Source organism: Electrophorus electricus, chromosome 5 (genome assembly GCF_041902795.1).
Source record: "Electrophorus electricus isolate QZ-2024a chromosome 5, ASM4190279v1, whole genome shotgun sequence".
Classification (NCBI taxonomy): Eukaryota; Metazoa; Chordata; class Actinopteri; order Gymnotiformes; family Gymnotidae; genus Electrophorus; species Electrophorus electricus.
In genome coordinates, this window is record NC_137501.1 from 9,359,887 (window position 1) to 9,386,755 (window position 26,869).

The 26,869-nt window shown below is 41.7% G+C and overlaps 2 protein-coding genes across 2 annotated transcripts in view; both read left to right on the forward strand.

Annotated features, from left to right (window-relative positions):
* The first annotated feature begins 367 nt into the window (after positions 1 to 367).
* fgf5 (fibroblast growth factor 5) lies at positions 368 to 8,756 on the forward strand. The gene is made up of 3 exons (XM_027029723.3): positions 368 to 684; positions 2,081 to 2,184; positions 7,939 to 8,756. The coding sequence occupies exons 1-3, from the start codon at positions 468 to 470 to the stop codon at positions 8,302 to 8,304; spliced, it is 687 nt and encodes a 228-aa protein (XP_026885524.1). The 5' UTR covers positions 368 to 467; the 3' UTR covers positions 8,305 to 8,756.
* A 6,493-nt stretch (positions 8,757 to 15,249) lies between these two features.
* cfap299 (cilia and flagella associated protein 299) overlaps positions 15,250 to 26,869 on the forward strand; it is a 54,399-nt gene continuing 42,779 nt past the window's right edge. The window contains exons 1-2 of the mRNA XM_027028634.3: positions 15,250 to 15,388; positions 17,666 to 17,796. Coding sequence (XP_026884435.1) covers positions 15,278 to 15,388; positions 17,666 to 17,796 — 242 coding nt within the window. The 5' untranslated portion in view covers positions 15,250 to 15,277. The remainder of the gene's footprint in view (positions 15,389 to 17,665; positions 17,797 to 26,869) is intronic.

Consider the following 26,869-nt stretch of genomic DNA (forward strand, 5'->3'; position numbering starts at 1 on the left):
TTAAAACCCGACCATGAAGTTCAATTTTAGAGAAAGAAAGCTCTAGCAACTGGGAAGTCTCCTGACTCGTTCAGTTACGAATTATTTACGTGCCTTGTCGATCCCAAACACTGAGTACTCGTGCGTAAAACGCAGTCAAGAGAGCTTTGTCGTGTGCTCCTTTTCCAAGTAGAAGCTGTGCTAATTTGTGGCGACCTTTGTTGTTTGCGTTCAGTACGATCTGATAGTTGATCATACTCTTTTGTGTGAAATAAAATCCGGATGAGAGAGAGAGAGCGTCCTTCAGAACTCAGGCATGTATCAAGCAGTGAGATCATTTGCGATATAAATATCTCCTTGCCAGCAGACGTATTCCAGCTCCTGCAGCCCCAGGGTAATGCCCACCAGTGCTGCGAATGCACCAGCGCAGGAAGAATAGCAAAATGTTAGGACTGGCCTAGCCAACGTAGAATGTTCTTTTGGGAAGAATGAATGTGCCTCTCTTCGTTGCACTCTTTGTTCAGCTGTTCTGCGCCGCTGCAGTCACGGGATCCGTGCACGTTTCCTTGGAGGATCAGCGTGTCGGAGAAGGGAGCGTATCTGGACGCAGGACTGGGAGACTATATTGTAGGGTTGGTATTGGTTTCCACCTTCAGATTCACCCCAGTGGAAGAGTTAATGGGAGTCACGAGCCGAATCATTTAAGTAAGTAATGGGTTCTGATCATGCGATGATTTGGAGCCATTTGAAAAGCTCAGATGTAATTATGAAAGTACACAAGTGTCTGCTTAATTCCTATACAAAAGATTTCTGCGCAGATCTTACATATAAGTTCAGAGATCTGTTACCGTGAGTGACATAGTATCCCGTGTTACTATGTTGTGTAACACAGTACTGTGTTGTACTACTGTCAGGTTTTTAAACTGCACTGATTAAGCTACTCGGTTATAAAAAAGCAAGTTTACGCAGAAGTTTAAAAGCATGTCCTCGGTTTTCTCTCTCATTATTTTAAACTGTAGTTCGTTATTGAATCAACAATAGGAACATGGCTCTTCAAAAAGGCAATGCGTTCAGTTTAATCTTAACCGACCAACTATGCTAGTAACGCTCTTTGCCTAGTTTGCGCAGGTGACAATTTCTGAAGCATTAACTGGTAAGCAGAGTTGTGAATGGCCGCTAAATTCTGCTACTTCTCCTGACTGAAAGGCCTTGTTTGCTGTTTATTGGGAGATATTGGTTGCTAGCAGGTGCAAGGGCTCAGATGAGAATGTCATCTGGTAGAGAACCAGAATTACTATCATCAGTAACATGCCATGCCCTAAATTGTTGTTAATGATTCTATGGTTGGGACACATACCATAGTATTAAGCCCATTCAGAGGGCATTGAATGAATCACAACAAAACTCTTAAATCGTGCCAAATGGCTGTAAACAAGCACCTACCTAGCACAGATAATACGCCGAGTCTCTTAAAAGCTTCATACCCGACATCCCAGATTGAGTTTAGCCTAATGGCAATAACACTAACAGAAAAGAGGTATCTGAACCTCCTGATAAAGTTTGACTTTCCACATCATGGATCTCATGATACCAAAACAGTGTCCTCATGTTTCTCACTGCCTAATGAATAACGAGTCAGACGTTTGAAGGCTGTTGTTTTCATCATAACCCGAGGTCTTCTGTTTAAATTTGCTATGGCTTCAGGTGTTTGGCACTCATCACCCACAATTAGAAACACCTACCTTACCTCACCAATCACTGTCCATGTCATTAGGTAGTCCTTATACGTGCATTGTATAGGTGTCCAGTTACAGCCTGTCTGTTGCTATTTTGTCAGCAACTCCTCTGCCCTGTTTATCACTGGTCAGTTTCTGACCGCAGCGGCGGCTTTTTCTTTTCCTTAACTCAAAGCTCACCATAAATATTGTGAGACAGTGGGTGCAGAGCTGATGCGACTTTATAATGCTCCAAAATAGGTGTTGCATAGAAATGGTGACCTACTGCATTTTCCAAGGATCAGGTCTGGTCGGTACTTTGCTTTACTTCCTGTGCTCCCTTTCAAAACCTTGCCATACCAACATGCATTTGCGTCTGTCCGTAGGTGCCCTGGAACTGTTTGCTGTGTCTCAAGGGGTCATAGGAATCCGAGGGGTTTTCAGCAACCGCTTCCTAGCCATGAACAAGAGGGGATGGCTTCATGCTACTGTAAGTCAAACTAAAAGCATCCTGGGAGTACATGAGGTCACGGATATAGAACAGAGTTCTTGAGCTGACGATTCCTTGGCAGCAGCTACCTCAGTGAGGAGAACAGGTGGCACTGTAAAAGTTCGTGTGCGGTTAGAGTCTCCTCTGGCTCAGATGTTTGCGAGCCTCTGCAAAATTCGGCAAATGGCCGGCGTGGCGGCGGCTACCAAGCAAGCCGGCTTTGCCGACTGGAATCTGTGGAGATCTGGGCCCAACCGAAAGAATCGGGAGCTTATTAGCATGTGTTAATGGGAAAGGCAGACAGGAGCTTGGGATAAGGGTTGTGGGCAGAAACATCAATATGGCTGACAAACAGAGGTAAGCAGCTGTAGAGACCGAGAATCAAGTGCAACGTCCACATAACAGTGACCGTGGCACATGGTGACAGATCTGAGAGGGGACAGAGGCATATAAGCCGTAACTAACTGACAGGGAGTCACTTTGGACACTTGGGATTATAGAAACCAACCAAGACCTACGTACAGTATAATGGTGGCACTGAATGACTGTTGCCAATAAACAGCTTCTGTCATAACTTTCATTACTAAGAATTCAGGTCCGTTGACTTCATTTTTCAGCTTCGCTTTAGCAAATTCACACGCAGAGGGTTTGAGTGAGGTCACCGTCTTCAGAAGCCATGGTTTTAAAGCGTTGTGAAATGAACCTTTTCACTTCCTTTCCTCTATAAAGGTGTAACCGTTTGTGTGAAATGCAGCAGCTTTTGTCTTTAGAGTGTTGTTAGTGTTGTTAGTGTTGCATGAGACTTAGCGGTTGTCTACAATGCACGTTTGTGCTTGGAGACAAAACGGGTTTGCAGCTTGCTGCGTTTGTCACATAACTGTCACGTCACGCAGCTTGTGCAAGGGGACATTTCCTTGCAAGAGAGACTCGAGGACCATCTTCTCCTCCATGGATGCAGCCACACACAACCCCCATGTTCAAATTATATTTGGAATTATAATTATTATTCACCCTGTGGGTCCCTCTCCTCTTAGTAAGTTGATGCAATGTTACAGAGGGCTGCGACAAATGATAAGGTCATAATAAGTGTTCCATTGGATCTTGTCACAGTGACTTATAGTTAAGAAGGACTCGTCAGCCCTTTGTCTTAACCCCTGCAGCTCTTCATTTAGCCACGTTGCGCGTGAGATGAACTTGGTAACGTGATGCCGAGTTTTACAAAAGTCGGGAGAGAGACGGAGAGTGTGGCTCACACGGGAGGTGTCTAGGGAGAGGTCGAGGGGGAGTTCAAGGGGGTGGGGGGTAGACACTGTGGCACATAAATCTGAAGACGAACTCTAAGCCGCTCCAGACATCGTCAGCAATTAGAGCAGCTGCAGAAACTCCGTCAGTGTTGAATTAGGTTCGATTTTCTCCTGCCCAGCTACAGTTGCGCATACTTATTTTAACAGTCCTGTCGTCTTGGGTCTTAAACCCCAAAACACGGCTCTCCGCGTACATGCCCGGACGCGGCGGTATCGGGTGACTCTGTGTCTGACGCTGCTTCGCTCTCTGTCATCTTTAATATTTATATTTATCGCTGAGATAACGGTGGGGAAGACAGATGTGTACCACTGCTGCACGACTCGCATGCCAGTGAAAACGGAATCTTTTTGAAGGTTAAAGGGTCGCCTGGATTTATGAAGCAGACATGAAGACGGGGAGAGCAGGAGGAGAGAAAGCACTCCGCCTCTGTCCCATGGAGGGCAAACCCCTCGCTGCCGTGTTCGCTGCATACCGTTTGACATATTTCAGATACTGGGTAACACTGAAGGAGTAAATGCTGCTTTTAAACATGGTGGAACTCATCAGGCAAGCGTACAATCAGGCAGCAGCTGGGATTCTTGATGCAGTACCGCTGTGGCGTAACACTATACTAATGATGATTACACTGAAGGATGGGAGACACCGCAGTACTTCCTGGGAAAGAATTGTTTGAAGATAATTGGCTGAACCAGGGATCCAGAATAAGCCAGTCAGCCTCCCAAGCAGAACGGTTCTGACTTTACTAAGTGTACTGGTTGCAGACAGTAAGCATCGCAGAGCAATTCATGTAAACCCGAACCATCTAATCTAATGTTCACGAGTCATTAAGGGAACGCACTGTTAAAGTATTCACCAGTGAGCACCAAAATAATATCGAAGGCGGTGCACACAAACTAAAAGAATGCAGCTACAGAGCTAGGCATGCCGAGCTGTGACTGGCATGTTTAGAAAATATGGTAATGGCATCATTTTCTGCTATGCTGAATTTATCAGTAAACCAGAACAAGTTTTATTATTTCAGTGATTGGGGTAACTCGACACTCCATATCGGCGAGCAACTATCCTTGGGCACACAATACATTTTCCCACCAGCTGTATTTTTAGAGAACTCCTGCGTATATTCGCAGTCCTTCACCGTGTTAAGTCTCACTCTGCTGACATGGCAAGACTGTAAGTATATATGTCCACGACTTTAGGGATCCAGCTGCTTTATGGATTTGCTCTCTTACATCTCTGGACAAGTTTAAAGAACGCAACATGTATTTATTTGTTTGTTTGTTTAATCCTTTTTAAAAATTAGACGATTTAAAAATTAGATTTGTTTTAAAATTTCCATTGTACAGTACAACCAAATTCAATGTGTGACTCCCTGCTGAGAAAGTAAAAAGAGTAAATAAAGTGTACATACAATATACGTACAATAAAATATTAAACTGTCAAAAGTATGCAATATACATGCAATATAATAATGTGCAGTGCACATGAGTGGAGTTCTTGAGCTGTAAACAGTATGTTATTGTGTCCAATATACACGTTGCTAACATTATTTGTGTGCAATATAAATTATGTGTCTGTTATCTGTATACAATATGCATGTTTAGTGTAATATACAAACTGCATTAGTATGCATTGTGTGCAGTGTTTAGGAGTGCAGTTCATTATGTCTATGATACTTGACCAGTCAGTATAATATTTAGTGCGAAGTGTCCATTTAACACGGAAGGGCAAAAGATGTTTGTATACACTAATGCAGTGTGCAGCAGATACATGGATCTGTAGTAACAGATGGATCTGTGATAGCGTAAAGAATAACAACACAGATGTGTGTGTGTGTGTGTGTGTGTGTGTGTGTGTGTGTGTGGGTAGCAGCATGACATGGATTGCGTGTTATGTGAATTGGGTTGTGTAGCTAGATTGCCCTTGGGGGTTTGCTGTTTGTCTGGTTAAGATGTCTGATTGCTCTTGCGTAGAAACTCTTTCTCAGTCTGGCAGTACAGGCACTGTGACACCTGTTACACCTCCCGGAGGTGTTATCCTTCATTATATCTTAGAGCTTTCACTATAGTAGTTATTGACATTTATAGTGAACAACATGTTACATTCCTTGTTAAGGGTTAAGGTAAAGGCATTCTCTTACTCAAAGGCCAAAGACCTAGGACGTAGAGGTGAATTTTTTAAAATCGTGTGTGTGTGTGGTGTGTGTGTGGTGTGTGTGTGTGTGTATGTGGTGTGTGTGTGGTGGGTGGTGGGTGGTGGGTGGTGTGGTATGCACTGCATTACTTTACTCAGGGAAGTTTAAGTGGCTACAATGCGTGGATACTCACATGGTATTTCGCCAATTTCTGCTTCAGGTTGGATTCTTTAAGGCTGATGCCCCTTCATATTCGTGGTTGGTGTGACAGCAATAGCTGAAAAATAGCACGGAAAAACAAGGGCAGCTCTACAAGAAATCGGCCAGACAGGGAAGGATGGCATGCGCCACTCCTCCTAAAACAGTGATTCATGGGACCTTATAAGGCATCTCTCTCAGTTCCTGTCGTGGGGTCCTCGTGAACCTCAGCAGCCCTGACTCGAGTCATGAAGGGCTGGATAATTATCTCACGAGTGGAATCAGCTGTTCGAGCTCTCAGGGGAGGCAAGGACTTATGATGAGTAAGCAGTGAGAGTTTGAACAAAAAGGAAAACACTCAGGCAGATGGCAATTAGTGATGTCCCTGTTTGAAGAATTAAGCGTGGATTAAAGAGTCAAATGGCATTTGCACACAGGCTAAAGAACTGCTTGGATCAACCTCATCAGCGTCAAAACCATCAATGAGTAATACTGTCATAACCTCAGTCTGCAGGCAATTTATGTGAAACCAGTCACCTCTGCTAATTATTTTCGCACAGTAATAAATTAATCAGTTTTAGACCTCCTGTGCAGATTTTCCAAAGCTTAGAAAGATGCCTGGATGTTCCGTGGCCACGTTTGGGAAACTTTACAAAGACAGAGGGAGCTTATAGAGTAGAAAGATGAAGGTTGCCCCAAAAAGAAAAAAAATTAAAAACCTGACAACGAGAGCTTCTGTCATGCTTTGCTCTGCCTTGTGTGGATAAAGTTATTTCATGGGTTAATGAGGTTTTTAGCCTGCACAGAGGACGCTCTGCTCCTGTCATTCACCGGCAGTCTTTGCTGGGAAAGTCATTTTGATGACTGAGCTGCGCGCTGCAGATAAAAGCGAGTGTCGCAATTATTCCGCGACCCCTCAACTCTCGTTTCCCGCGGCACTGCCGAGGCAATCTCCTCGCAAAAGGGATCGGTCTGTGGCAGCTGCAAACGCGGTGTTTGACGACGGCGTGTTTGCCCTGCCGTGCGTCGGCTTTGATGTAGCGCTGTGGCCTGTTCAGTTTCTATTTCTGAGGAGTTGAAACAGGACACGAAGTTTATGATTAGGTTGTCGGCATAATAAATTAAGGCATCACTGTCAGTTTATTATTATTTCGTGTTGCAGAATGTAGTAGACTATTCCGTCAACCTTTTTTTTTTTTTTTTTTTTTTTTTAATGTACAGAATTAATGTCTTAAAAATTTAAGAGAAAATTTACACCAGTAGTTAGCCTTAAATGAAATGAGTTAGAATGTAATTTTTAAATAAAATTCTTAAAGCTGTTGTAAGGTGGGGGTTTTAGTAATATTAATAGGCTTACAAAGTAGCACAAAATTCTTGAGAGACAGGGTGAAGGCCCTTTTTAAATTTTATTTTTTTTAAATTTATGATCCCTTCATGGGGGCCCCCCCATCAGCTTGAGGCCCCCAAGCAATGCATGCCCTGTGTACCCCTGTCCTCGTCAGAGGGCCTAGGACATTATTTTACTGGCTACTAAAATATACAAATGTGCACAATAGATTTTCTAATGAGTAAGAGATGTGGGGGAAATTCCAGAAAAGCGTTATATATGAATATACCATTGCACTTTGTACTCCTTGATCTCTTCATCAACAGCTGTCATCTATTATAAGTGCGATTGAACATTTTTTTTCTCTTTTTTTTCTAAGTACAACAAACACGAAGAAACTTTTTTTCCATTGTAAACAAACGCTCTGCAAACCCAGTAGACAGAGACTAGGCTGGAAACGGCTGTCGTAGCCTATTACTTTAAGAATAAAAGCCATTTGTTAATTAAAAAACAGCCAAGGTAACCTCATGCTATGAAAACACCATCACAACCACAGCTGTGCTCCAGCTGAACCACACACAACCATCATCAGAGAGGAAGTTCTCCTTCTCTTCGTGTGTTTCATTATGGTCTTAGATGCCAAGGTTCAAACCCCTGTGCCCTCTGAGTCAGCTCCGGTTTCCCCGTGGCCTTAAAACATGCCTATTTGTTTAAGCAAACAAATGTGTGTGTCAGCACTGCACTGATTGCACTGATCCACTGGTCCAGAATTGATCCGTTCGCTGTTTTGCAGGAGACGTTCACCGACGACTGCAAGTTCAGGGAGCGGTTCCAGGAGAACAGCTATAACACGTACACTTCGGTGATCCACAAGAACCGTCGGACTGGTAGAGAGTGGTTTGTAGCACTAAACAAGAGGGGGAAGGCTAAAATGGGCTCCAACCCGAGAGTCAAGGCCCAGCACGTTTCCACGCACTTTCTGCCCAGGATGAACCTCCATGAGAAATCAGAACAGAGCTTTACGATAACAGCCCGGGAGCAGGAGAAGGTTCTTGCAGCCCCAGTTCGACAAAAGCCTTCTGTCCCAAAGGTTGCTATCAGTACAAGGCAGAAAGGGTCTCAGACTGTCAAGTACTGGCCCAAATTTCGATTTGGATAAAACCAGAAGTGTCTTAAACTTGGACAAAGCTTGAAAATGGGACAACCACTGAAGACTTTAAATCTTGTGTTTATGAGGGATTTTTTTTATTATCTGGCAAAGCAGCATTCCACTTACCAGGCTTGTCAATAAAAATGGTCTCAAAAACATCAGTTTTTCCAAAGCTGAAAAATAACTTTTTGCTATGGAGATATAAACATTGTCACTGAATCCTCCACATGCTGTTAATGTGTCTGAACATTGTTCAACAAAAGGATTTTTTTTTCCTTGATAATTTTTCAAAATCCACATTTTATACCACATAGCTATCTATTTATATGATACACAATATTTATGTTTGTACGTACAAATGTGTTTATGTGCAAATGTCTCTTAACCTATGTCCAAATCTTGAAAAGTTATTGTATGTGATGAGAATGCAAATATATTTTTCAGATATGCATACAGGTGAAGTACAGCTGTATTGTAAGGCTAAAACACAACAACACACAGACTGTGTCTTATTCTGGAACATTTCATGCCTAAAGTAAACTTATGAGTGCCATATTCAGGTTGTTACTCAAACTACACAAGAGAACAACTCATTTTCTCTTTATTTAACTGCCCATATTACATAACCTTTGATTTCAACCTTTCATATTATTCAGAAAATAATGTAGCCTGTAATATTTGAAAATACATAAATGCCACTGTTCAAACTTTGACATAAAAATGGACATCTTAGCAGTGTAGCCTTTAGTCAAAGTAGCTGTAATCAAGCTCTTAACATCATTGGTAAGTGTGGAGCAGTTTGGCCAACTCCACTCCGCTCCACTGCACACTGTTCTTAGTCTCCAGATTCTCTAGATTTGAAGGTGCCTTTTCCCAACTGATCTTTTCACATTTCTCCACGTTTTCAATTGTGCTTTACATTTAGTCACTGCAGCGTACTTTTGCAAGAGTGCATGGGGTCACTGTCATGCTGGAAGACACCTGAGCTTTGATGGACACCCAGGTTTCTGACACTGATACTAGATTCCAAAAAGCTTTAGTTTTCTTCTAATTACACAATGTCATACACATTCTCAAGGAACCAAGCCCAAAATATCACTAAACTTCTTCCAGATTTGAATGTAAGAAAAGTATTATTTAATGCTGAAGCTTTTATTTTTGCTTTTCGGCATTATCTAAACACACTTGGGCGTGTTTTTGGCAAATTGCCTTGACTTCTTTTATCTCTATGGCAGCAGAAGAGTCGTTCTGGTGAGCAAAAGTAAAGAATTGCCTGCTTCAAATACAATATCAGGTACTGATATTATTGATGTTGCCATTTTGTAAATTCTGGGGAAATAAGATAAGATTTAGTAAAGAGTTCAGATTTTTTTACTCTACACACCAAAGACAAACACCCAACTACTTATTACTTCATTACACACCTACTTTGTACATACACTCCATGGCCAATATATATCTATATTATCATCTATATTATAGTCATGTTTTCGAAGAGTTCATTTATAACTCATCTGCAGTGCTTCAGCCACTCTCTACACTACATCAGTGGTCAGTGTCCGATTGCAGGACCGCTGCTGGCCAAATGATTTGACATTAGTGGCATGGTGTTGGGTGTTGAGCTGGTAGATGTTTATTCAGGCACAACAGAGTTGCTGAGATTTTTAATGTGTCACCATCACTGCTGAGTCTGTCTTCCCAAAAATATCCATTTATTTATTTTTAAATTCCATGTGTATCGGGGTTTTGGGGGAACAAAAACAACACTTTGCAAAATATAATATTGCAAACAATGTTAAAAAGCTGGAAGGATTCATGTCATCTTGGCCATGACTGTATGAGCTAGACTACCACAGAGTTCGACCTTAGAGACAACGTAAGAAACATCGCTGAAGCTGCCGCCTGTTGAAACCCCTGAGCATTCAACTATGAAGAGGCCTTCTTCATAGATAAAAATGTGCAGCAATTGCAACAGAGTGTCTTGTTTTGAGAGGGCAATAGGTTATGGTGTATCAAATAATCTTGTCATGATCCCTAAGACATTACTAGTACTGTTTCTCTAACACTGAATGGTTGAAAGGTACATATAGGTCTAATGAACTATATCTGCTACTGACTAAAATTTAGGGTAATTCATGATAGAAGGATATCTCCTTACTCTATACTACAACTTTAGAGAGTCTATTAAAAGGGGATAGGTACATGTGTATATATATAACTCCTGCCGTTTTACTATTCTAGTTATAGTCTCATTAAAATAGCTGTCCACGTTAAATGAAATTATAGCTCCAGTGTGAACATGTGATGCTTCTGAGTAAAACTAGCTCTAATCATATCCTTTCCTTTTAGGGAACAAATTACAGATGAGATCTGGGATCAAGAAGAGAGAGTGGCTAAGCCTAACAAATTCCAAGCGATGAGGGTTACTGCTTGCACCTCGGTAGGAGAGTTGCCATTTGCCGTTATGGACAGAAATGGGCTATGCAGATTAAAACAAAAATGGTTGCTGTAGCAGGTTCAAGACATCATGAGAAGTAGTGATTAAAAAATGGATAAAAATGATTTGAAAAGGTTAAAGTGAGTTTTCACTGAAGTGAACTTGCTCCTGAATCATTATAGACAAGGTGCCGTATGGGCAAAAGCAGCCAGTGACCCTGAGAGCATTCTCCACCGCCACTTTCGGTCTCCCCATATGTAGGAGGAAGGCCATGTGAGTGGATATAAAGTAATGATTTTCAAGCATGTACCTAATCGCAATATTACACGGAGTACAAAGACAACGTAAAAGTAGGGAGCGATGAGTGAGAGGATGAGCAGTGGAGTTCGGAACCAAGCGAAGACTTGACTCCAGCAAGCAGAGAGCTCCAACCGTCCACCCGGCGAGACGAGTGTGTGTGGAAGGGATTCGGCAGCAGTCGGGAAGGTGTGCTCTACTTTTAGTGACATTGTGCAGGCGCAAAAAAAGAGAAGCTTCTACAACGACATGGGCATGGAACGAAGGAGTTTGATCAAGGATGACCTGCAGATTTCTCCAGTGGCACACACAGGCTTCTAACAATGAACTTATGAGAATAAATGAATCATTATTACAGGACTCAGGTCGGTATTTAATAACAATGTAACAATTTGTAACAATTGTCCATCATAATCGTTTTGAGCAACTCCAGTTTGCAGTTTGCATTACAGTGCAATTGGGCAGTTTCCTTCAGCTTTATAATGATCAGCCAATAAGGCTTTATAAAGAGTTTTTTTTTTCTTTAAACTCTGAGAGAAGTATCAGCTTTCTATCAAGCAAAAGTGTTTAAATAAAAACAGGTCATTAAGAAATAAACATCTTGTTCTCAAAAACATGCAAATGACAATTTTCAGCATTTCTAGAAATTCTTTGTATTTAAATACAATTTTAAAGCATTAGGAAGTCGTTGTGGTAGAACTGGGAGATGACTTACTCACAAGGAAGGTCAGAGAACACCCAAATGAAATTAAACCAAAAGAAGAAGGGTTTCATGAGTTATGCCTGAAAATACCCATCCAATGAATATTCCCCTGTGTAAAATGAAGAGAATAGTTATAGAAGAAAAATGTTCACTAATCACACATAGATACATGTTACATTTTGCAATCTCCAATAAGATAATAGTGCAAACAGACAATAAATATGATAAATACAGACAACAGTGCAACCGGACAATAAACTCAATAAATGCATGCAATAAACGGTACTCGGCACTATACAATAAACAGATCACTACAAAAGATTAAACAACCATAAAGCACAGGAGAGTGGGTTAGACAGTACACAGTACCGGGTAATGGGCTGGCTGGGTTATTGAGTTACATGTATTATTCATTGCATATTGATGGAGGGTAATGCACCTTAGCGGCGATGTGAGGCGAGCAGACGATGTGTACAAATGCAAGTGAGTGAAGTGTAATGTCGAGTGCAAAGTGAGTAAGTAGTGCAGTAAGCAGTGTCATCCATGCGCGAGAAGGACTGGCATAGCAGGCGACTTTGAATTTGGAAGGGATCGTTTTGCGGAACGGTTCAGCAGTCTGATTGCGCGCGGGAGCAAGCCATTTGTTCGGCCCGTGCAGTTCTGGAGGACTCGGCACAGGGCACACTCTGCAGCCTGCGTTGAGACGGGAAGGATTGAGACGGGACTGAGACGGGAAAGTACGCAGGCCGTATGAGAACTGAGAGACATGCTTCCTAAGGCTGCAGGACCTCTCTGTACACCGTTCCGTGTGAATGTCCTTGATGGCAGGAGAACTCGTCCCATTGACACGCCAGGCAGTCTTTACCACCCGGTGAGCTACTGTCTATAGCAGAGTGGTTTTTAAATAGCTCAGTGATGCTACAGGGCAGGAGGCTCTCTATGATGACTCTATAGAAACGGTTGAGGATGAGGGACAAAGCAGGGCTTTGAAGTCTCTTCATTAAGGTAAAAAACACAGGGACCAGGTTGATAACAGTTACATTTAGCTGACACTTTAATCCAAAGCAATTTACAGTTATGACTGAATACACCTTGAGCAAGCGAGGGTTAAAGGACTTGTTTACAAGAGTCTCAACACTGGCAACCTTCTGTTTTGCTATTAACCACTGAGCTAGTCCTTCTCTAAACGGTTCATGTGCTCCCAGGTACTAGAATTTCTGCACTGTTCCTGTTCCACCACTGATGTGTGTGAGGGTGTGAGGCAATCACTTCCTTCTCAAGCCCACAATCACCTAATTTGTCTTTGTCTCACTAATTTGACATTCAGTGAGAGAGAGGGAGAGAGAGAGAGAGAGAGAGAGGGAGGGAGAGAGAGAGAGAGGGAGGGAGAGGGAGGGAGAGAGAGAGAGAGGGAGGGAGAGAGAGAGAGAGATTGTTGTCACTTGTACCAGGACGCCAGCTGCCTCACCTGTTCTTTGTAGGCAGTCCCATGATTAATAACGTGATTGCTGTGATATTCGGCGGTACAGTTGTGGGTGTACGGGGGTACAGCAGAGGACACTGCACAAAACACTGGAAGAGGGTCTCCAGCGTTTGGAAGGATAAAGCGGGACGACCTGCACCAGATCCTAACTGCCTGAGGCCTGTTGCTCGCGAAGTCAAGAACCCAGCTTCAGAGTGAAGAGCTCCGTGAGCGACAGTTGCTGTCTAGCTTCTGGAATACGATAGTTTCAAACAGACACTGTAGCATAAGCGTCTTCCTTGCTGCCCACGTGGGATGAGGCCAGAAGAAGATGTCCAGAGCACCTGGGAGGGTCAGATCAGTGAAGAAGAGGTGATCCGTCCTCAACCATTTGGCGGCTGCTTGAACACCCTGCCATATACATTGTGGGTTGATGTTTGTGAAATGACCTTGTTATTTTTGTTCACACAAAAATGGCACACACACCACAGGCTCAGACTTTTGCAGTGGCCATACAAGTAACCATAACCTAAACCCCATTGAAAACCTGGGTCCACATGGAAGGTCCAAGGTCTCTGAGGGATCTGGGAAAAAAATAAAAACCTGCGTGGAAAAACTGATCCAAGGAAATGGTAAACAAAGGATAAACCTAGTACCATATCTTATAACCATGCTCTTTTTCTAAACAAAGGAAATAAAAGTATTTCAATATGACTGTATAACTATCTCATTTTGCAGAGCATATGAAACATAATGATAAGCAAGACATTTGAAAAGTTATAAAATTCATTATGTGAAGAAATTGCAACAACAAATAATTGATTGTTGTGGATTAATAATGAATATGTTAAGGAATAATAGACTGAGTAATGCAGATATGGTTCCAGAAGAGGTTACATCTGCATGGAAATTCTGCTTTTATTCTTAAAGGAGTTTGATTATTCTGACAACCAATAAAAGCAACTGGTACCTTTACATTTACGCTTACTTTTCCATTATGTCCTTGGTGAGTAACCTCAACGGCTTAAAATACTATGAGGGCACACACGCCACTAGGGGGTAGTAGAGCACGGACTATTTAATAGAATGTGCAGTGCTAGAGACCTTAAGAGTATCGATTTATTGATTTACTAAGATTGTTGCCCAGTTATTTTAAATTGCACAACTTCTTAGGTGGTTAAAGGCAAAATGCTTAGTTTTACTTTGTATTGAATTATATTAATCCTTCAGGCAAAAGTTATTTTAAACTGAATCCAAACTGAAAGGAAAAAAATGCTAAGAAAATTAAAATCACTAAAATATGTAAATAAAGAAAAGAAGATAATGATGAAGAAAAACAAAATGATGATGAAGATGATGAATAATATTAATAATGATAATAATAATAGTTATATGATGATGATGATGAATATTAATAATAATAGTTATATGATGATGATGATGATGAATATTAATGATAATAATAGTTATATGATGATGATGATGATGATGATGATGATGAATATTAATGATAATAATAGTTATATGATGATGATGATGATGATGATGATGAAGAATATTAATAATGATAATAATAGTTATATGATGATGATGAATATTAATAATGATAATAGTAATATGATGATGATGATGATTAAGAAGAAGAAGTTAATACATCTTAACTTTAGCCTCATCCTGGCTCAGATACAGCCCACGGCTCACACCAAATCCAACCTGTAGCCTAGTATGTAAATGACAAGTCTGGATTTGGAGATTAGCTAGTGTATCTTGCCATTTTGAGAGGATGTATATATTAAGCAGGTTAATCTATCTAACCGCTAGCTAAATCTATAACTGCCCCATAATCTAATCAAGCAACCAGTGATTTCTAGAACCACCTGGGCAACCTTTTTAGAGGTGGGGTGAATTTACAATCTATGACACATGCATAAAGTAATAAATGGTGTGACTGATTGTCTTCCTTCCTATATGCCATATTTCTTTTTGTCCCAGCATTTCCGTTTCCTTTTTGTTGTAAACGCCAGAAAAAAAAGCGTTACCTGTTGCTATGGAAACCATATAGCGCGTCTACTGCAAACTGAAAATGGAGGAGGACCAAGCTGCTGCGGCTTTCGATAGTAGTGTTACAGATTTTCACACGTATGAAGACTTCTTAGACTCTCAGATAACATCACTTGACCTGTATTACCTTGAGGTAATTATGTGTATAAAGTTTTGGCCTGCAGGTAGTTTTTCTTTTCGTAATAGCTAACGAAAAAGCTAGGTTGCTAGCTAACTAACCTAACGTTATAGCTATAATTTCTGTCTCTGTCCTATGGCACACACGAAACTCACTTGATAATGTAACCATCTGAGATAGTCTTAATCTAGTCAAACGGAGCGAACATTACTTTAATGTTAAAACTGATAGCAAAGTAGCAGGTTGAAAGAGGCGTAGTCAAGACGCTCGGTGGCGTAGTCAAGACGCACGGTGCTTTAAATTGGTCGTGAGCCTATTTGGACACTAGATGGCAGCACAAACGTGGTTAACGCATTTTAAATGTCGACGCATTTATTTCTGCATAATGTATATTTAAAGGAAAAATGTAAGGAAACGGTTCCCTGTGTTGAATTATTGTGATCCACCAGTAGCTTATGTAAGCTAATTGCACCACTGTAACTTTTGGTAGGTCTAAGCTGCAAGATACTGTAATTATATCTAATTAACTTTACATTCAAACTCTAACAACATGGCATTTGTCTGCTATACATATGTTGGCTTGTTTTATAGTATTTATACTGCGAAAAGCTGCTATCGCATCAATTCGGAGACGACATCAATAAGTAGGCCTAGTTTTAGACCCGTCCCAGTAGCCTAATTTATATAGCTTTAATAGACGGAAAAATCCAAGTCAGTAGCATGATGCATCAATAACTGCTAGAATGAGTGACAACGGTCAGCACTATTTTAAAAAGGGAAATATTGTTTTTTAAAGGACCTGTTCTGCCTGGAAATGTTCGTTTTGCCCCCCACTCCCACCCCCAAACCCCCAGCTGGATTTCTAAATAACATTTCTCTATCTGACTGCTTGATTACTTGAGATTTGTTAATGTGGTGCTCAGGAGATAAGGTTTATAAATAATTCAAACATTAGGCAAAGGAATTATCTGTAATAGTGAGCTCAGTATGTGTTTTGTTAACTATGATTACCCCAAGGGGACAGTTTCGGACACATGTTATAGATCAGTTTTCACTGGAAAGAGCTGATTTGGGGTTACAGAAATGCGCATATACAAAGTCTATATGGCGTTGCGTTTTCTCAGTTGTGAATTTTCTGCTGATATTTTTAGACAGACCGTTGGTTAAATGATGTTTTATGGAGTTAATTAGCCATTGTCAACACGTTGCAGCGCTTTAAAGGTTAGACCAGCCCTGACGGCTGTAAGCTGTAAAGCAGAGCCACATGTGGTAGCTATGTTCTGTTGCCTAGGTCTGAAATGAGTTTCAACCATGCTGAATGGTTTATTAGGTTAGCACACGATGTTAATTAGGCTGTTTATTTTATTTTATTTACTTATTTATTTACTTGTATATTTCGACGTTCCTCTGAGGGCATATATGGTGAAAGCACAGGTTTAAGATAGCTGTGTCACATGCTGCTCATTGATAGCTTGGACACAAGTTGTCCGTCCTCAGAAAGACACATTAACAGATCCGGCCGAGGAAATATGTACCATCACCAGTCTGAGGACGTAAGGGCTCCGATGAGTGCGCATCTTGTCACCACATTTCCAAAGCACCACAGACTACTTGGTGCCTCAGCACACTTAAAGGAGGCCAGTAAGTGGGTGACTCCAGCACATGGACACTCAGATCCCCCTCTTGACTGGCAGAAGCGAAAAGAAGGGCACTATCTTCTTTCTCCGTAAATACTAAGCAAGGTGTTTTGACATCAGGTTTTTGAGTTGCTTGCGAATTTTGAGTTGCTTAGCGAATCAGAAATGTTTCTAAAAACTAATCTGCAGAGAGAAGTCTTGTTTTCGCCTCAAAATGACTGGAACACTTTTCAGTTTACCAGTAAAGGCAAATGAGCAACTCCCGTCGAGCTTCACAAACCCGACCTTTCGCATTTCAAAACAAAGAGGTCTGCTGGCGTTTCCTAACAGGCAGGGGTCCACAAACCCATTGCCGCGTGGCCACATGAAAGCAGCCCCTTTGTTTGAAGACCCTCAATCATCTGGAAATGGCGCAATCCATGCTGAGTGGGCTACAGTGACATGTGGCAGAAGTCCTTGATCCAGAAAGCCACACCGTCCTCAGCAATGCTCTGCTTTAAACTCGCCGTGCCTTAAAGACTTAGCGCCACGAGTGCGCTCACGCGTTTCTGCTCAGTTTCGCGCGGTGCCCCCACAAGTTGAGCTGCAGCGGGCGGATTTTCTTAGATCTCCCGTTCATATTGTACCCCTAACATCCGTTTGACCGCTCCTGCAGGACGAGGAGTTGGCCCGCCAGCTGGTGGAGCTGGGCTACCGGGGCAGCGGCAGCGTGCTGAAGAGGGAGGAATTCGAGGCGAGGAAAGCGGCTGCCGAGGCCTTCAGACTCTCCATGAGGAACCAGCAGAGGTAAGGTCGCGCGGATAGGGACGCTCTTCGCACCTCAGCCGCGCGACCTCACCAGCGCGTGTCGGTCAATGTGTTCTCCAGTAAGCCCGCAAATCGTGTGAATTACTGACGTAGTGATAGGTTTACAGTAAATGTCGAGGACAATACGCTGTATTATGATATAACGCCAGGGCCTTTGAGTTTTAGTCGTAGCCGATCTGGAGGAGGTACTGCGGATCCAGATTGGCTCTGGTTTCCAGAGGTCAGAACATTAAATAATCTAGCACCAATTACCTATGCAGCGCTATTTGGTTGATTTTGTGTCATGTATGCTTATTATATGATTCACAGGAATTAAATAACAAACATGAAATAACAAAGTCCAAAGTGGAGAGTTTACACCAGCTGGGCTTTGTGTAGGGTTAAAGTCTTCAGGAAGACACCTGGCCAAAAATGGCACCGATCGAGTCTCTCATATGAGATTTGTGAGCTGTATGATCTGGACTAGGAAGAGAGTGAAGGAAGTGTGTTTTCCGCGTGTGTTTGTGGGAGTTTTGGGATGCTGTAAACTTGGATTTGGACTTTGGATTTTGGACGATGATTGCATACTCGGTGCGGTCAGCCATCAGGAAACATTTTTGGAGAACTATATTTGTGTTTTCTCGGGCTGGTTGTGGCCAGCTCCCCTGCCTAACCACCTGTAGACGTGTCTCTTTGGCATTCAACCCTACTAAAACATGGCCAGGCATTCTTGGTCTCTGCTGTATTAAAGAAACATGTCAAAATCAAGATATCACTTCTACTGGTGATAATAATAATAATAATAATATAATAATAATAATAATAATAATAGTGATAATGATGATGATGATGATGATGCTGATAGCAACAATACAAGTGTTATTAAAATAACATTAAAATAAAAAGTGAAGATTAAAAAATCATATATATGCCTAAGCTTGATGTTTGTAGTTGTGATGCTAGCATAGTGCTGACATGTTTTCAAATCCATTTAAGCCTATTTGAGGGGATTCATGTGAATCCATTTTCTACCAACATATCTGTTATGAGATGCCTTAAATCTCTTAATGGAGTTCTTCTTGTAGCTGTCACTGCCCTGGCTTCAGCATTGCTGGGAAAGGCATTCCATTAGCTTGTCTGCTGTTCTAATTAGGACATTGTCAAGGGTTTTTTGAATGTACCTCTAAAACCATTTGTATTAGTAAAAGAAAAAGTCAACTTATTAGCAAGGCATGAGCTGAAGAGTAAAGGAGCACTAATTGCCTTATAATTAGGAAAGTATTCATGATTGCGGTCCCACGTGATTATCATATTGCCATAAGCAACATAGTTAAGATGAGCCTAATGATTTTTTAGAGCGAGCCACCAACAGGACATTCCCGTCACCTCCGGCCTTTCCAAGAACTGCTGTTTCCAGGAGCACTGTTCCTCTTTTGCGTCGATGTGGCCTTCACCATGACTCTTCTCACCCACCCGCCCTTATTTCTCTCTTTTCAGCAAACCCCTCTGTGTTCTCCGAGACCTTCAGTGCCTGCAGGTGTATAAATAGAGCTGTTTTCAATTAGGACAAGCTTTGCCCATAGCGTGCATCTGATCAATGAATGCCCCTGCACCTGTGGTAATAAAATCCTACGGCAAGAGAGAAGATTGTGCTGTGAATGCTAATCACATGTTGCCCTTTTGTTACCCTGCTAAAGGCTAGTATATAACATTCTCCGTTTGACAGCCTGCTGCTGAGGTACCTTGCCAACAAATCGCAAAAGCGAACAAATGAAAAGATGGTCCTCTGAGAGAGACTTGTGGGAAACACAATCCTTAACCCAGTGAAGAAAAGGCACGCCTGAATGAACGACGGCTGTTTGAGGGTGAACGGAGGCTCCATGTTTAGTTATGATCGGACTGAATCAAGGACAACAGGAAGCTCCAGGTTTTCTTTTTGTGATTAAAATGGAGATCAGGGATTATTTGAATGACTGGCCCTGTCCTCGCCAGCTCTCTCTTTTACTCTCAATCTCTCTTTGTTTTTCTTTGTGTTTCTCTTATTGTCTCAATGACACTGAATAACAAATTTAAAAAATATATATTTCAATGTAGATTTGTCCTTTAACTCAGAGGCTATCCTGCTGTAGGGTTAGAATTCGAACTTTTCTGTATTTTGACCCAGATTTGTCTCTCTGAACACACAGACAAAAACAAACAGTTAAACATACTGTCTATATACTAATTCTCGTTCTGTTTAGACTAACATAGTGTCTAGACTCGAACATCAGCTGAAGGCTCTCTCTCCAAGTTTACAGTTCACAGTATATTCTCAAATCTATGGCCACTAGGCATGCACCAAAAAGTGCAAGGTCACGCAGGTCTCGAGGGCTCTGGTGCAAGTCTCACGGAGCCAAGAAGGGGCCTGGCGGTTTTGCGCAGTCCTGATATGAGGTCCTGGCAGGAGCCCCGGAACCTGCAGCCTGGCCCTCTCCCAGCTGTAAATGTCAGCAGATGTCCTGACCTCGCGTGCCCGTGCCGGGCCCTGGGGGCCACATTTGCTCCCCCCACCACTGCCGCCCACCGATCCTCCCGCAAGTTAGCTACCACAGCATGCTCTTTGTCCATTGTTTTGCTCCTTCCAAAAAAAGGCTTTCCCAAATTCTAGCCTCTTTAACTCGGTGGCTATCCTGCTGTAGCCAAGTAAAACCCTGCTGCGAACACAAACTGTACATATGCACCCAAGTGTTAATCCTTCACTCGCATAGGCTGAAATTGGACCCTGTGCCCTGGTTTACAGGGCACAGTCAAGTAAGCTTGCGTGAATAATCATTTGGTGGTTTTGCTGCAAGGGACCTGGCATCTCAAGCAACAACCGGATGAAATGTTTGGCCTAAGTCTCCATATTTCATATCTGGTAGATTTATAATGCAAATTATAAATATGCTACAAAATATTAAACCATTTTCCATCAGGATACAGTCATATTGATCAACCTTAGCAAAAATGTAGTTGTGTGTTGCATAATTATTATGGTACTCCCACTTTTTAGCACTGAGGTTTACCATTGAAGTGTCCTACATTGAAATCAACTGAACCAACATCCATATTAATATGAGTTAAAAGCCAGCTCTCTTTTGTTCAACTCGCTTGCACTGAGGAGTGTTGAAAATTTGGCAAACTCTCCTACATCGGCTTTCGTGATAGAGGTTCACAGTTCAGTGGTCCAGTCTGGAACGAATGTTCTTATGAAGCGTGTGCCTGCACACGCCTTGAATGCATTTGCTGGACCTGAACATGCCACAAACTGTTCTGAGTGAAACTTGGCTTTGCAGAAATACACTGGCGTGCTGAAAGCTAGGTTTTTTGCAATAGGACAGTTGTCACGAAACCAGCACGGAGAATTGCTCTGGGTATGATGGAGACCATGGGGGAGCTTGTCAGCTAAAGCTGATCTGTATTATGGTTTGGTAAAGGAAATAAAAACCACTGGGCATAGTTGCGAGTTTCACACAGGACTTACTGTAAAAGTGTGTTCGGGTTGGATGGATTTTTAATATTGTTGGCGAACTTAAACATGACAAAAAAACAGCAAGCTTTGCCATCTATGGTGGGTACATGCTTACACATAGGCTACCAATTGTTTTCCTGGTGAAGCCCTAGTTTTAAAAATCGCCATTTGATATATCTTAAACTGTATAGAAAGTGAGTTGAATTATACCATATGAATTTGGACATGCAGGTATTTTTTTGGACCTAGAGCGATGTCACTTCCTGAAAACACTGATACATTAAAATTCAATCTGCTTCAAAAAGAAAGACTGCTGCCTTAATTTGAAAGCCCTAATTCAAAGGGCCCTTGAATTACTACAAATCTGATTGCCAGATGACAAGACTTTGGTTTGGTTTGTCTTGCAATCATCTAGGCCAGTGTTCTTGTGATCATTTTGAACACCACATGTAACTAAATGATGGACTCACTAGAGCTTGACCACACAGTTCTCTACTTCTGTAACCGATTAATTCTCATCGAACGTATATCAATGTTGAAACTGAGTGATTTGTCTGCCACACTGGCAGTACACTCTGAACACATTCAACAATAAAATGGGTGGAATTTTCTTCTTGTTCAATAATGAAACCATCTGTTGGCTTGTTGTTCTACTTTTAAGCTGTTTCCTCCCTTTGTACCAGTGGTCATGTAAGCCGCCTTTTTGGTCGAGGTGTTCTGTTTCATGGACATGCTGCTACACCTAACCCTCATCCAGCCATGCCCTCACACCACCACTACCACCTACCCGCAGCTAAGTCTCTGGGCTCCTTTGTAAACTCTTTTTTATCACAAGCTGTTACAGTAGTTGGCGACCATGCGGAAGTAGGCCTATATTCGGCCGCCTCCCCTATGCACTTTACATTGGACTCCGAGGCCTGTGCTGTTTGATGACTCATGACTCAGCCTACGATATCCCAGTGCAGAGGTGGAAGTGTTTTTCGCATTATGTAACCACTCTCCGTAAAGATACTTGACAGGACTGTAATCATCCACTTTGTAGTTTGGCCCCTTCACAAATGGTGGATGTATATAATGCATTTTACAGCGACCTGCCGGTATTGTGTTAAATATGAGGATTGTCTTTGGTGTAACACTTCTGTGTGCACCACTGCCTGACATAGAACCACCTTTTAGTGAACATAGGTGGGGAAGCTTACCAGGACGTTTAGAGATGAAGGAAGAACCATGAATGGTGCTAATTAGCCAGGTTATTTTATTTTCTATTACATAATCTGAAAAAATGGTACAATTGTGAGTAATGGCCTAGTTTATGAGTGTACGATCAAAAAACTAATATAAGCAAAAGATAATTTTGAATATAATTTTAAATTCTGCAAATAGACAAATAGGAATTCAGAGTGAATGTTGCTGTATTGTAAGAATACAAATTATTAAATAAAAAATGCAAGACCAAATCTAAGAAAGGTGAGAATATCATCTCCTTGGGAGCTGCAGTGTGCCAATGATCAGAATCGCTGTTCAATCTAGGATTCATACTTTTAAACTAAGCAGTGGTTAATGGCCACCAAGCTACAGTATGAATAGAAGCTCTTACAAGTTGATGAATCTAAAATCACAAAGCCAACATGTGCAGAACAGATTAGTCTTAAGGCCCATGGCTGTGTCTAACGAAGGAGTACATCTTAAGATTTTGAGTAAAAGCTGCACTTGTATTCAGTCAGAAGTAGGGAATATTCATGAATAGGATGCCTGATCTGAAACCATGATCGAACTACCAAGGTGACCTTATGTGATAGCCGTCTGTTGGTTGCCGTTCTCATTGGCTGCTATTCTTACATCAAATCTCTGCCTCACGTCTCATTTGATGTTCAATTCATAACCTATGATAATTATTGATTTGGATTTAAAAACCCAATAATCGACACAGGTGCCAAAACACAGTAGCCCCTGCAATCACCTTTACAAAGGCTCGTAGTAAAAACTATGAAAACCTTGGAGAAAAGCTACTTTTCAAAATCTTTAAAAAATGCAAATTGATGTTACAGAAAAAAAGATCAAGTTTCCCCTTAATCCTATTAAATGTATAATTTGTAGAGCCTTTAAAAATGATAGCTGTGTGTATTGTTTAGGGTTCCATCTAATACATACATGAAGGGCCAGTAATGAGGGGCCCAGGTACAACATGCAGTACAACATGTGTAATTGATACATTTGGCTCAATTTAATCAAAGGTGACAGAGGACTTTTAAAAAAGGAGTTAAGTAAATTGTCATGCTGTGTGGAATTTCCCTTGACGTTCGACAGCCCAAAATAATATTTTCCATAAGATTCCTTTCCCCCAAGTACCCTCAGGAAAAATATCCCAAGTACTGTAAATGCTGATTTTTTAGAAATCACCATATTATTTGAACGTTGCCATCTGCTGGGCCATTGAGAGCTCAGAAATGTTGATTTTTTAAAAAAATTATTATATTTTGAAAGAAACCTAATAGACAACTGATCTGATTTTTAACACATCTGTTGTATATCGAGATACCACAGTTGTTGTTCTTTTTCAGGCATCCCTTTATTGGGGATAATTTAGCCAATTGCTGAGTAATTTGTTTGCAAAACATGGACAAAGCCAAAAATTAGTGATGGATGACATTTTAATGACATTTCATCAATAATGGTCGAAATTATTTGCCGTAGCGAATTTTGGGGTGGAAGATGAGACAGCAGCCGTCTAATGATAATTAGAACTTGGTACGTATCAAATTTGTTTGGCACAGGTGATAGAATAGCAGAAAATTAGGGCTCAGGGCAATGTGCTGTATTAAATTTAATTTATTATATTCCAGGCGTTAAACACTGCCTCTCCTCTCAGCTGTACAAACAGATAGTAAAACTGAGCCTCAGAGCAGTGAAAAGATAAATCATTATTGAACGTGTCAGTCAGTGCAGAGCTGGCGAGCGCAACAGGAAACACTTTTTGTCCACCAGTTGATAAAAAGTTGTTTATTTTACTGGGTGGCCTCAGTCACAGAGGTCTTCAGCCGTGCTATAACGTGACTAGCTTATTGGTTCTACTTCTTTTTTTTCATAGTAAGTAGATAGTAAGTTGAACGTGAGAAAAGTAGCAAGACAAAACGAGGTTATATTTTGGTCATATATTGATATGTCACCAAGAATTTGCTATTAGCAGATAACATTTTCATGCCAGAAGGCCTTAAAAGTGAAGCATCATGCAAAACCTGTTTTGAGTAAAATGTCCACATGTAGAAAGGTTGTATAAGATCCAGCCGAACATCTGCTTGAGGTGGGAGGATTTATGGGGAACTTTGGCCTCCTCATGGTCGTGGTCATCTGTCCAAACCAAGCAGCTCCTTCTGAACCCTGTTTATCCTGGACTTTCATGCAAGAGTGAAGGAGTGTGCACGAGAGAGCAGAGAGCAAGATGACCAGGAATAAACTGACCCTCATCATGCATCAGCTGATGCAACCTGTCCAAGAAAAACCGAGGACATTTGTGACTATAAACTGTGTTGTTTTGAGATGCTAATCTATTTTTTTCAGCCTTTTCAGGTTTGAGAAAAGAGAGGAGCGAGTTGTATTCAAACTTGGCAGTACTCACCGCCACCCCACGTAGAGAGTTTTCAGCGAGAAGAAAAACATCTTATTCTTCACACTTCGGACTATTAATGATTAACATTTTGCCAAATGTTTGCACATCTCCACTCTCACCAGCTCCTCACCTTTAGTGGACTGTTGCTTGCTGTTTCAACAAACGGAGGGATCCAACAGCGGATAAGTGTTTTTCACTTTATACATGTATTCAACTGCCACTGAGCATCCGAACGGAGCACAAGAGATGCCAAACCATTTGCTAAATAAACTGTTTGAAAGATTACTGTGGGAGGAAGATGGTCCCATGAATCTGTCCTGGGTCCTATCTCCCTGAACATCCCTCACAGTAACATGCTGTTTATACGGCTGTAAACACGCCCAGAGATCGTTCACGCACCCTCAGGCTGCAGTGACAGGCTGTTTACCCCCAGCAGAGACTGCGAGGTGCACGGTGGAGGGTCCATATCAGGACTGGGCTGCTTCTTTTCCAGATACATTTTGAGGTCACTAGACTCTCTTGACTGTCACACTAACCTTTCAGTATACGTTGGTTGTACTGACAGACAGTGAAAACCCCAAATGTGAATTCCAGTGTGAACTCCAGAAAAAAAACAACTGTAATTCTGTCTTTACCCTCAAAGTGACCTTATGATTTCCTGTTTGACACTGCAGAGGGGGGTGGGGGTGGGGGGTTGTACTAAGAGCCATAGATTCCATCTTCTTTTGAATATGAACTACAGTAACTCCAGTGGCTCAGTTTCAGGTCTCTCACCTGAATCTGCCTACAAAGTACAAAATAAGTTGTGCCTGGCTGCTCACTTTTCACTGCTATACACAAGAGTGTATTTTTTATCCAGCTGTGGTATACCAGATTATAATTGTGACTCTCAGGTCACAATAACAACAGATAAGATAAATTATAAACACCTTCACAAATGGCTCTACTGTTACACTTGATCATTAGCCACAGCGACCACTGTGTTATAGCTGAGGCCTGGTTAATCCTCTCAAATGAGCCTTAATGAAGAGACTTGTCAAATTCCAAAGGGAAGCGTAAAGACAGCCTGTTTCTGTGCTGCTACTTTACATTCTCAGAGCGTGACTTCCCGTGTTTCTCTTGCTACTGCTTGGGGGTAACCCCATTTGTGCGCCTCCTTGCCACCTGTGTTTACACTGGGGCCTCGGCCTCCGCGACCCAGCAGCAGTTCCTAACACGCCGAAGATGAAGTGTGCTCCCAGTCTTCAAATATGCACTGCCCCTGCACTTTCACCACCATGAGATTCCATTCTGGGCACTGGCCAGGGACTGGTATAAATTACATCCCCTCCTCACGTTCCAGTTTATGTGAACATAGAAAAGGGCAAAAAAAGAAAGGAAAAAAGCAAGAGAACAATCCCTTGCTCCATAGCTACAATGCAAGCGTACAGAGTAGGGAAAGATGCTTTTTTTTAAATTACTTTAAGCACCGGCACTATTAGCAGACCAAAGACCTTTGATCGGCCTAATAATAATTCAGGAAGGTAGAGGGACTAGCTCCATTCCTGGAAATGGAAAAGGAAAATCTTTCCTTTGTCTCAATGACACTTTCTCCTCAAGATTTCAAGGCAACTTTTATCTTGTGGGTCTAGGCTGCTTTCTGATGCATGTCATAAGAAATCACAGGTTCATTTTCCGTGCTCACAATTTCTCTCTAAAACTACGGCGGTATTACTACTGCCTTGAGAGTAGTACGAACGCACACTTTGTTGATGAGGAAAGAAGGTGAGAGGGAAAGAGTGTTATCGCCGCTGCCATGGCCTTCGGGGTGCTGTGGGCCGAGGACATTTTTGTGAGACACATGCAGACAGTTTAAACTCTGGCTTGTTATCATGAGCCCTTTGCTTTAAGGAAAACTGCTCATTTCAGCACCGTTACCACTGCACCAGTCACTTTGGTGGAGGTGACCTCATGCATGGCTTGCTTGTTTTTCCCAG

Coding starts and splice junctions, on each gene's coding strand:
- fgf5 (XM_027029723.3), top strand. CDS start 468: ATGAATGTGCCTCTCTTCGTTGCACTCTTTGTTCAGCTGTTCTGCGCC. Junction 685..2,080: donor TCACGAGCCGAATCATTTAA/GTAAGTAATGGG, acceptor GTCTGTCCGTAG/GTGCCCTGGAACTGTTTGCT. Junction 2,185..7,938: donor GGGGATGGCTTCATGCTACT/GTAAGTCAAACT, acceptor GCTGTTTTGCAG/GAGACGTTCACCGACGACTG.